Source organism: Harpia harpyja, chromosome 2, assembly GCF_026419915.1.
Source record: "Harpia harpyja isolate bHarHar1 chromosome 2, bHarHar1 primary haplotype, whole genome shotgun sequence".
Lineage (NCBI taxonomy): Eukaryota > Metazoa > Chordata > Aves > Accipitriformes > Accipitridae > Harpia > Harpia harpyja.
Window position 1 is genome coordinate 87984171 of NC_068941.1, and position 12095 is coordinate 87996265.

The 12095-nt window shown below is 37.1% G+C and overlaps 1 protein-coding gene across 2 annotated transcripts in view; it reads right to left on the minus strand.

Annotated features, from left to right (window-relative positions):
* Positions 1 to 12095, minus strand: part of DNAAF9 (dynein axonemal assembly factor 9) — a 79025-nt gene that overhangs the window by 43380 nt on the left and 23550 nt on the right. For both annotated transcript variants that reach the window (XR_008234206.1, XM_052780837.1), the window contains exons 7-13: positions 9768 to 9845; positions 7447 to 7545; positions 6769 to 6824; positions 5490 to 5625; positions 3776 to 3857; positions 2691 to 2727; positions 3 to 90 (exon numbers count right to left, since the gene is read on the minus strand). Coding sequence is in view for 1 of the 2 variants with exons in the window: in XM_052780837.1 (XP_052636797.1) it covers positions 3 to 90; positions 2691 to 2727; positions 3776 to 3857; positions 5490 to 5625; positions 6769 to 6824; positions 7447 to 7545; positions 9768 to 9845 (576 nt within the window). In the remaining variant the exon portion in view is untranslated. The remainder of the gene's footprint in view (positions 1 to 2; positions 91 to 2690; positions 2728 to 3775; positions 3858 to 5489; positions 5626 to 6768; positions 6825 to 7446; positions 7546 to 9767; positions 9846 to 12095) is intronic.

Consider the following 12095-nt stretch of genomic DNA (forward strand, 5'->3'; position numbering starts at 1 on the left):
ACCTTGGATTCAGTGGAAGTTTTAGCATAGCACTCAATGCCAGCAAGCACAGCCTCTACAACAGCAGTATATATTTGCGACAACAGCGTACTGAAGAGAAATACAAACACAACATTTACTAGACAGATAGAGTTTTCTTTCTCCTCTGTTTAAAGGAGCAGTTTTTCCTCTCGTAACACAACACCCTTATACAGAAGGGGTCCTTGTTCAAATAAGCATAGAAATAGCTTTATACTTAACCTTTCAGTTCAAAAAAAAAAATAAATTACAGCAAGTAATTGCTCAAATTACAGAGTATCTTGGGAAAAAAACCTCTTGGCACAAATGTATCCCTGCTGTCATCAGTCAAGAAAAAAATGTTTTATTGTTGACCCTCACTGCAGTTGTGTTGAGGATCACATCCTAAATATTCCAACAAGAATAGAATGGTAGCCCCGTATACCACAAAAGTAAAACTGGAAAACAGAGTGAACTGACTTCAGAGACTGACTTGTTCTGGAGCATGTCAAGAAAAAAAGATACCAAAACAAACCAGTCACCACAACCTTTTGAGCACATCTACATGACAGCTCAGTCTGATTCCCTTCTTAAAAGGGAATTGAAAAAAATTGTACAGAAATAAACAAAGATTAGGTGAAGCCAGAAGCGACTTACAGCTACTGACATATTTATAGCTCCAGAATTATTGGGAAAAGAAACAAACCCCCACACCTGTGCCCAACTAAGAAACATCAGCTTCTGTCTTCTAGCTAAATTGCAACAAGAAAATAAGTAGATCAGCAAAACAGTCCTACTTCCCCAAACTTTAACTCCTCTCATTACTCCTCTGCAACTGCTAGGTGTTGAGGGAGGGAAGAGAACAGAGGAAAGAGAAGGATACAGTATTTAAGCCATATGCAAAGCATTCCTGAAGGATGGAAAAAAGCATCTGAAACTCTCAAACATGGCCCAATACGGAGGAACCTCAAAAGGCACCAATACTTGTCTTTGAACTTCATCCCCAATAGCAGTAAGAGATTTTAAAATTGAACCTTCTTACTACTTTGAGGTTTCTTCTACGTAATTTCATGTACTAAGTGCATTTAACATGCAGTTAACATGCATTTAACTTTTGTTTTCAGTACACATTCGTTACAGGAAAATGTTTATAATTCTTCCTAACTCTGTAACCATTCCTATTTTCACTCAAGTTCACATATATATTTGCAAGAAAACACCTCACAGCGGGCTGTGCTTTACATTAATACGCTACAGTTACCTTACTCTTATTCCTATTTTTAAATTTTAACACTAACAACGCAAACAGCAAATGGTATTTTCTTAAAAAAGGTAAAAATACAAAGTTTACCCCTGGGATACTTAAAGTTACACAGTCGGTTTATGCACTCCAGCCAATCTGCGCTCTAGGTTGCAGTTCTGCTTCCTAAACACAGCCAAATGTAGACTGAAAAGTGCTTATGAAATATTTTTCCACTTTTTACTTCACTGGAAAACATTGACAAATATAAGAACCAGTTACAAGACTTAACTGCAAACTAATTCCAAAATCATGAGGTCAGGCTTGCCAGAAGAGCTAATTTTGCTGCTGTTATTGAAAGTAGATTACTTGATCCAATACAGGGATGCTTCCAAGAAAAAGATACTCTCATAAAAAAGACTGCCTCTATCAACTGACCCCTGCTTTGCTTAGAACTTCTGTAGCCATCTCGGTTAGAGCTGTATTTAGTACAAAGTCTTTTAGAAGTAGGACAAGAAATATTCTATATGTTTGAGCAGAACATATATGTAAGCAAAATTACCTGCCAAAGTTAACTTTACTATAAAAAATGAAAAATCTGCTGCTCAGTTTATAACTTCACTTTTACGTCTTTGAGAACCATATCGCAATTACCAAAAGTCAACAGTACTTAGCATGAAAGATCACCACTACCAGCTCTCTCTGACACATCTTTAATATCTTGCAAACACGTCATGCAGGCTTGCAAACTGCTCCGCTGCAGAAGCAAGAACAGGTTCCTAAAATTATCCTGACTAGCGAGAGAACAAAATCTCTAAGGAAAGGTCTGGTTTATCAAGACTGAGAGCAGTACCAAAGCAGATTATCTACCATGTTCTTAAAGCTTGACAGGTATCTACAACATGCAGAGAAGTGGACATCAACATGGATAAACAAAGTCTGAGTTTGTGAAGGTCAAAGTGTCCAGAAGCTTTGTAGCTTACTAACAAAAAAAATTCAAAAGTTAACTTTTATTTATCCTTTAACATCGTGAAATTTCTTTGCAAGTTTGAGCATTCCCTGTTGGCATTTCCACTAACCATTATAAATCTCACACATTGTTTAGCTTAATGAAACTAGACTAAAAATTACTTTTACTTCTATCTGTGGAACATGCTCCCATTCAGTTATAGATACTTTCCCCCTTTAATAAAATTTAAGCAAAATTTACTAATATTTGCTTTCATACTTTACTGTACAGCAGAAGGGATGTCACACTAACGATTCCTAGTTTGCTCACTGAAACCCTCAATGAGCAGCTTGCCTTTGAAACCCTCTCACATTCCCATTATTCTAAATAAAAATGTAACTCTGCAAATGCCAACAGCCACTGCTGACCAAAAGCAGTTTTGACCTACTGCCACAAGGCAGAAAGAGTGAAGAGTTAAGGAATAATAAAAAGTTGGCAGCTTACACTTGTTCAGCTTGCTTGTGCATCTCGTTGTCATTTCCTGTATTAAAAACAAAAATATTTGCTTTAAGCACTTTCAGAAGCATTTACACAATTTCTTGGGCATAACATTTCTTCTGCATATCTTACATGACATTTATCCAGCATTTTATATAACTGCAGTTTGTTTGCAGATTTAAAAAAGCACAAAGCACAGGTTAACTTATATCAGTACAGCCAGTACCTACTAGGACCAAGACTAAGACCTGCATTCCCTAAAACCACCTGCATTGGATGAGAACAAAGATCCCTCTCACATTGTATCCTGTCTCCCAAAGTGGCCATTCCTGGATGCCTGGGAAAAAGCACAACTAGAGCAAACATATGCTGTAATTCCTTCCATTTTGCAAGCCTCCAACCATCCTCTCTTTAGATTACTTTCTGAGCTAGATATGGTTTCAAGATCCAGAGTAACCCTAAGGAGACTGACTTTACCCATGGACTCATGCAGCCACTTAAAGTGGGTAAGAAAATTGTTTTTAAAAATTTCACATGGCTTGTTTTTATTAGGGAATACAGCTATTACAACACACTGTATTGGACCCAAACCAGAGCATAAAGGGTAAAAGTCAAAGAGTTTTCTCTATCCTTTTAAGAATCCTGAATTATTTTTTTTTTTTTTTTTTTTTTTTTAACAAAAGGCAGTCTTATTTGACAACTACCACTTTGAATTATTCTATATTTTTGGGGAGTGTTTTTCTATCAAACTGTATGGAACATGGACTTTAATGTTGATCTTTTAAAAGGCCTGCACACTGAGGTGCTCTCTACCTTCACACTGCATTCTGATGCAAACACAAATACACTTCTTGACCTTTGAATTATTCTTTGCAAATATCTGACAGATTTTCACACATGAAAGTAGGATGTGCAATGGAACAATGTTCTGCTATGATTTCATGCACTGGCTACAGAACTACACAGTATCTACCACTCCATGGCCTAATGCTCAGAAAGGAATCAAAGCCATCTTTTAATCGCTACAAATTTTAAATAATCCAAGAGAAGAACTGTCTTAGATTACTGCTTGGTATTTTTACTATACTTACCCAGGAAAGGAATGTGAGTGGTTCCAAAAAAATAGGTCCTTGAGCAAGCCAGAGGTCCCTTTGGAGATACACACTGCACTACCTAGTTGTCAGTATTAATGAGATACAAAAAGACCTTAGTAAAAAAAAAGTGGTGCAATAATTAACAATAAGCTAAGTTCCCCTTAAGTCTTCTAACCACTGACATACTACAGGAAGTGTACAACACAGACTTAACTGGATTTTAAAAAAGCAACTTACACTTTCAAAGGTATATTTCACTTTTGACTTGACCTGAATGGTTGAAAGACTTTGGAAAGGAGATGACCTCTGACTTCCGTAAGCGTTAAGCATGTGTTTTCAATTTCCTATGTCAACTGCTCTTTTCATGAAGAAGAAAGTGTGTCAGGTTCCCATAACTATGCTTGCACTTGGTCTTATTTGCTATTTTCATGACACCCTATTAAAACAGTATCACCTGTAAATAAACCACCTTTTTAAGAACAATGTCAGAATCCGAGGACAACAGATGGAGCAAGTACATCAGAATAAAACTGTACTTGCATTTTGAAAGATATCAAATGGTCTTAATGGGAATAAGGGGATAAAACACAAATTCACAAGTGTTTTTACAGAAATAGGGTTAGACAGAGCAGCAAATGGAGGATGAGATTTCACCGGGGTGCTAAAACAATCCTTTCTCAGGCTTGCGACACATGCAACGTGTCCAGAATACCCACGTACGTCCGTCCATCCATCCCTAAGGCAACTATGCACGATATGTTGTCATGACAAGATCATAAACTCATTCCCTCAATCATACGTTCACTCCACAATGACCTGTACTCAACCACATCCACCTCCTCAGCAGCACAGACTTCGGACTCGCACAACTGACGGACGCTCCCAGAGCCCGTGGAAGTCGGCTAGCAGGGAGAACTACACAACGCAATCTGCACACTACCTCTCCTCCTTCGCTGTGAGTTACCTTCTTGATGCACCCAGCCCAGCCAGCCAGAGGATCTGAATTCCCTGGGGTCGCTTCCCCAGTTACGTCCCCTGCGCGGCAGTGCAACAAGCCATCGACCTCATCATATGTTTTAAAACTAAGCTTTTACTTGAAAATGGAAACAAGTTAATCTTACAACTTGATCTTAACATTGTTTGAACACCAGAAAGATTTTCAGAGTTTCATGAACTGTTCAGTTGCTGAAGCATACACTGAAATTTGGATACATGTAAGTATCCTGTGTCTATTCACAAAGTCATTATCAAAAAAAGGGTCTTTCCATTTCTTTTTAAGAAATGGCTCAACAATTCTGATTAAAATAAAATCTGTGTGTCAGAGTTAAGTACATCATATGCTACCATCGGGAAGATTTTCACTTTATGGCTAGGACAAATGTCCTCACAAACGGCAACTCCCTCTCCCCCACCCCACACATTTACAGCACCACAAGTGTTTAAAAACTTGTCTTTTTACAGGGGACAAAATATTTTAACTCATTCAGCAGTCCCTGATTAAACATCCAGTATAGTTTGACTTGGAAAGAGAAAGAAAGGAAGTTTGTTCCTTAAACTGACTGATTGTTAAGGTAACGTATGTTTTTATACGTTACGAAGAATTGGGTATTTAACTCGTGGAAGGTAAGCATTTTAAGGGCACAAAAAATACACAAAGAAAAAGAAAATATACACTGTTTCAAAATATCAGATAACTACTTAAAAGCCTTACCATATGCTTAGCAGTGCTTCCACCAAGGCCAGTGTTTCGAACAAGATGTCCTTCTGATGGAAAATTAAAGTTACCAGAGTTCAAGTTTTCCTTAGTTGAGTGGCTACCAAACAGAACAAAGGGCTGCCGGCTAGGGCTAAGGAGAAAAGAACGTATCACCACCAAAATACTTGAAGAAAACTTACAAACAACAAATGAAATCAAAGCTTTCAAGTCTGATGGACCAACTACTGAATTTCTCATGAAAAAAGTAGGACAAAAAAAAAAATTATTACAGCTGCAGAAAGCTTCCCATTGAAAAGACCAAGTTCCGGGGGGGGGGGGGGGGGGGGGGGGAGGAGGTACTTGAATTAACAAGACTATAATTTCTTTCATATACAAGAACATATCTCAAGGCTGTTCCCCAAATGATGTTAAAAGGTTTTTTTCCTCTTTTTTAAAAGTAAATTGCCTTGAAAAGCTGACTAGTTTAAAATTTACCATCTTGAAAAAAAACCCCAAATTACTATATTGGAATTAAACAAAACTATTTTGGTTTTAGTTCTGGCTTTGGGCCCAAGACTCAACTGGAGAGGTCAAGGTTTTTCTTTTCATTATTTAAATGCAAACAACATAGGATGCTGAAAACAATAAAGGACATTGAACTCCACTGTTTAATTTCAAATAAAGAAGAATCTGAAGACACAGTCAGGTAGCTAAGCAACCTTTACTTAGCTCAGAACAGCAGAACGCTTGGTTTTGCTACATATGACAAACAACCTTTCTCTCTCAGTTAAAATTCTATTCTGAAATAAAGCTGACCTGTATTGTCCAGCTTATATTGGCTAAGATTTGGGTTTTTAACTGCCCTGCTTTAAGCATTGGTCCTGTGCAAGTTGTGACTCATAAAAGTATACTGACCTTTTCAACCTTCATATTTTAATTGGTTTTGAGTATCAAATAAACAGGACCAACATTTTCAAACATAGCTGTGCTGTGTATTGAGTTCATGAGTTTGTTTAGATATCTGACCATGAAGAAATTGATACTAGAATGCACAAGGTGGATGGTTTCAAACATACTGACACTGTATATGTAATAACTACAGTATTAAATCCCATGAAAATTCATCTTATCCTTCCCAGAAGTGCATTTGCATGGTTTTTTAAAATATGAAAAGATGAGATGTGATATACTGAGATGGTCCCAAAAGGACTTATAAGCATTATGGCATCAGAGATATGGAAAGAACGTATCAAGATACTAGTGACACCACAAATTCACAGGGAATGAGTAATACCTGTTATCTGTTATATGGCTTGAGATCATTCCATGACTGAAATAACTTCTGAAAGGCTGTGAAGAATTAAAAACAAAACAAGTGATTAACAAGTAAATGAACAGAAAGTGTGATATATCCTCACTATCATTAAGAACAAACCTGAATTGTCCTTCTCGGACAAAGCTCCTGAACCCTCAAAAACTACTTCCAACCTCCATAAAGAAATCCAAACACCATTAAGGCTCATATATGCTTAAAAAGGAACATCCACTACCAAAAATACCGTGCTATTTTCACCCATGCTGTATGTTACCATAAGTTATGTTTGAGATTTGACATGTGCAACCTCAACTTGTTGGGAAGTGCACATACCAGAGCTTCCACCAAAATGAAAGTCAATCTACCTACAAACAGGGAACTGTTGTGCAGACATAAATCAACTAAGCTCAATCATCAGCGAACAAACACTCAACTGAATTACACCAGGTAATCCTAAACCATCATACCATGGATAGGTAAGGTGGGTGGTGAACTTAGAAAAAACAATAGGTTTCTACTCATCAAACATGAAAGGTAAGATGGGCATAAGGAGAAAACAAAACAAAACAACCCCCCCCAAAAAACCCCGATGCTCAATACTTATTACTTCTGCATGGATGACACTAGCCTTTCAAAGGATTACTGAAGCAGGCATACCTCCCCCGCCTGAGATTCTGATAGTTCCAGAATGAAGGGAATTTCGGTATCAAAATTAGCAAAAAAGTTGGTCCACTGGTGTTCAAAAATCATTAAATCCTAGAAGAAGAATATCCAACATTACTTACTAAGGCAAGTGTTACACCAGAGAAAGGAAGTCACAGGTTGTACTGAATAAAGTCAAATTACTTTAGAACAACATAGATTAGATTGCACTGTGCAGTATAGAATACAACCTGCCCAATGAAACAGTAAGTACAAGAAAAAGATAAGGACTTTCTGCTGGATTTTAGGGGGTCTTTTTTCAGTGTGTTGTTGTTTGTTTGTTTGTTTGGGGCCCGTTTGGGGTTTTTTTAGAGAGAGAAGAGGCAGAAGAGAGAAAGGGACCAGAGCCCTGCACTATGTGCTTTTAACTCAAGTACACTGTTTTGAGATCATTCATAACTCAGATCTCATGTTTCCCATAAGACTTCCAAAACAAACACTTGGAGAGATTTAATTTTCAGTTCTTAAATCTGTATATGGTTCTGCAGTAATTTGTATCTGATGTTAAGTAAGCTTGTGCACAGAAAATGAGGAACAGGGTGGGGAATTCGGGAAGCTCATGGTATGCAAGTGGCAGACGGTCATTTCTTCATCTGCATTTGCAAAAAAAATTGGTAAGTGGAAAAGGAAATATCAGTAACACCTCACTAAAGCAGAATAAAAAAAGGAAGATGACTACAGGTAAGTGTTGCATTCAAATTAAAAAAATCAGAGAATCAATAAAAAGAGTGTGCCATGCTGATAAAACAGGAACCTTACAGAACTAGGCAATTTTAAAATGCTCTCAAGATTACTTTCAGTTACTTGTCACATACTAACTTGGAAGATGAGAGACATCCTGATTTTAGACAGTGTAGTTTTTCAGATATATATATATAACAGGCAAAACCAGAACTATGATTTTAGCAGTGGTGTAAGTATTACACAGTATTTTACTTCAGCCACTTCATTAATGCAGCAATAAATGAAATTTAGAGAGTGAATGTTGATGAAATCTTATAAGCCTTCCAAAACACTAATAAAGCCTACATTAGAGGTTTAAAATGAAGGTTAATATTTAGAGGGAGGAACGTATCGTTGGAGAATGTTCCAGTCTCAAATAAGCTTTTCATAGAAGCTAAGAACTAAAAAGTGCTTTTCTCAGTTTTTTGGAACATGCCAATATTGCACAGGAAGTTCTTTTAAATCCCAAGTAGAGGTCAAATCAAAACTTTTTGAAATCAAAGCTGTGTTAACAAAAAAGTATAAACATATACAAGCTTCAAATGTTCTTTAAGATCACCTAACTTCATCCTCACTGAGAAAATTAATCATTTTTTAAATCACCAATTTCTATGAAACCAGAATTGTATGAAAGCCCCTCCCCCCTTTTTTTTTTCTCTTCAGAAAATCTGAAGCCAATATAACAACAACTTTCAGGTTTAAAACTTCAAAATAGGGTAAGCAAGTCTGTTTCAGGGTAGACTTATCAGGTACAAGATAAGTCCCAAACACTTATCTCACTTCCACAGAAAGGGGGAAGTGAAGCACCAGAGAGAGATTATTTAGACTGACAGCCTTGTAAACTGTATGACATACTAATTTTCATTACAGTGGTTGATTAAATCACCAAATTGGTGTGAACTCCCAGTATTCTATTAATAAAGGATACTTACTGCTGAACCTGCTACATATTAAAAGCCTATTTTTCTGCCAAGTTAGAAACTAATAAAAAATTAACAACAAAATAGTATATACTAATACTCATACACTGCTTTCTTCTCTAGCACTGAGATCAAGCCATCGCATTAAAATGAGGAATCACTTTACACTGTGTTTGTATTTCACAAAGCATCAGACCAGCCACTGTGTGTCACTGTTACCCACTTAAAGTAGTTACAAAGCAATCCTTAAAGTGTTTTTTCCTGGAAGAATGGCTGTATGTTAAAGTGGATTTTTTTTGCCCCCCGTTGCTCCAAAAGAAGTATTATCACACACAGACATACCAACTTGCTGTACTTTGTACATAGTCCTATGACCTGAAAAATAGTCACACCATTTAGAAAAACTTTTAGGAGAATTTCAGGCAAATTAAGAAATTCAAGGAATCGCAGACAAGCTGTTTTAATGTTTTGCAGACTTTGTGGTAGTTTTGAGGAAAGGAAAGAGACCTTGTGAACAACAGTATACAAAGCCAGTCCATAACCACTATTAAAAGCAAACAAAGTCACAACAATTTTGCTCTGCAGCTACACTAACAGACTAGTAGCTGATGCAGAGTATTTCACCTGCATTACCTCAAAGAGCAAGTCCTCCAAGGAAACAGGATCCATTTTGCTGTATGTCTTCCACAAGTCAACACTGACATCCATTAACTGAAAAAGATTTTAAACACACTTCTGTGAAAAACACCATGAAGAATGCGACAGATTCAGGTTTAAGCCACACTGAAACACACTTGCAGCACACTGCCCAGCCTAAGTCCTCCTTAACTCTGAATTACACTACTGGTTACAAAAGAATTGACCAGATTCAAGTGTTCTGGATGCTTCAGAGACTCATCTCCTCAAGTGAGGGTTTAAAGTATGTGCAAAGTTTTGCTTGCAGCTTTCAAAAAATCATTTCACAAGGTTTTTCAAATTGAGTTAATAGCAAAGAATAGTATCAGCTTGTGCAAGTAAAAGGGAAAGATCAGTTTTCTGAGACAAGACAGACAAGAAGCAGACTCCACAGTTACTCGTCCCACGCACCAGCCAATTCTTGCTGTAAGCATAATGTAAATTTAGGCTAAGCTAGTTTAACTTAGCAATTTGCAATACCTTTTTCCAGTAGTAAGATGATGCATATAAGAATATATTTTGAATAGTCTTCTTAAGGGACACTTGTATCTGAATAATTTCTGCATTTACAGGGTTCCCCACCACACACTTAATTAAAAAATGCAACACTGACTGGAATTTTCTTAAGCCTTTGCTTTACAGTTATTCCAGTTACTTGTATTATTAGATACGGCAGTAAAGATTTCCCAGACATCACTTCCATTCACTTAACAGTACAGTAAATTCTCTGCATTACAGCACCTTGAACAACTCTTGACTTCTGTAGTAAGAGTAAGAGAGCAACTGCCCTTAAAACATTGGAAAAAAAAAAAAATGAATGTTATCATCATTAGATTATCTTCAACTCTAACAGCATAAAACGCACAGCAGAGGGAAAGTCAGTTCGAGGAGCTAAAAATGCAGAGAGTTCCCCCTTTTAATAATGGCAGAAGTATTCATTTATAGATCATTTACAGTGATCCTAAATGTACTTCCCTCCCATAGATTGTTTTTTCCTCCCCATCTGTGACATATAGCAGCTGCCTAACATATAACCATGCATAAACAGTTACGTAAGAAGTTAAGAATGTCACTTCCCACTTGAAACCCCCTTGTGACTTCAAGGAGGAAGAAAGCAAGAACTCAAACTGGAACTGGCTGAACTGCCAGAGCCAACATGCTTACTCTTAAAACACATACTGAGAATTTTCATTGCTCCTTTTTAAGTCTGCAAGAGTGCTATTAAGACAGTATCAACTCCCACAATGAAATAGCAGAGGCTCTGTCTTTACAAAGTCATTGCACACTGTTCCTACACATTTTCTCAAAGCCTCTATGGATTCATGAAATGAATTGGCAAGGGCAGTTAAAGACCCAAACAACTCCTGAATTCACAGTCAAATTTTCATTGACTAATTTCAGACATCAAGCAGGGCTATTGATACTTAGGCAGACCTCCACAAGGATACTCATCTACTTGCACTTTGTATTTAATGGTTTTTACAGATTCACACAGCAAGATGATTACAGTACTAGTGATGGAATGAAGAAAGAAAAAGCATGAAAAAAAGGTATCAGTGGGAAGAATACTGTGCTCAGAGAAAGGCACTCTTGAACTCACATAGTAGATTTTTGAGCAAGCATGTACAGTACTACATGTGATAAGACTTTAACAATGGTACTATTAATTCCTTGGGTTTTTTCCAGTTGTCAGAAGTCAAAGAACATTGTGGCTATAAAAATAGAGGAGTGACAAGAAAAACAGGACATCTGCATTTCTGTGGCAGAGGTCCAAGAAAATTTAAATAAAAGAAGCTTCAAACAAGTACATAAATACAAAGCTGTCCTCTGAAGATGCTGTTAGGGTATATTTAATAAATAGGCAAATCCAATGACACAGGTTGCTCAGAGTGGAACAGCAAATCATTATTAAAACTAAGAGCATCATCCAAAATCTTGACTGTTGCCCTATTCAGCAGGCTATGACGACCCAAGAATATACAATGTTGGTGAGAAAAGTAGATGCATCTCTTGTGTCAAACCCAGTGACCCAAGAAATACAGTCACTTCTGATTTTCTCAGTTCACTTCAAGGTATTTGTCACTAACCAGCTTATCCTGCAAAGCTCCTGAAGATCTACACCCATCTAGCAGAGTTTTAAAAAAGTGGTTTTGTTATTGCTAGAGGAGGCTCTAGAAGATAAGGAAGAAAGTTCTAAATCACAGCAGTGAGGCTGAGGGGGGACCAAACAATCATGGTTTATCCAGGACAGAGTGCTGTGTAGCTCATAACAGTTTCTCAGCAAGA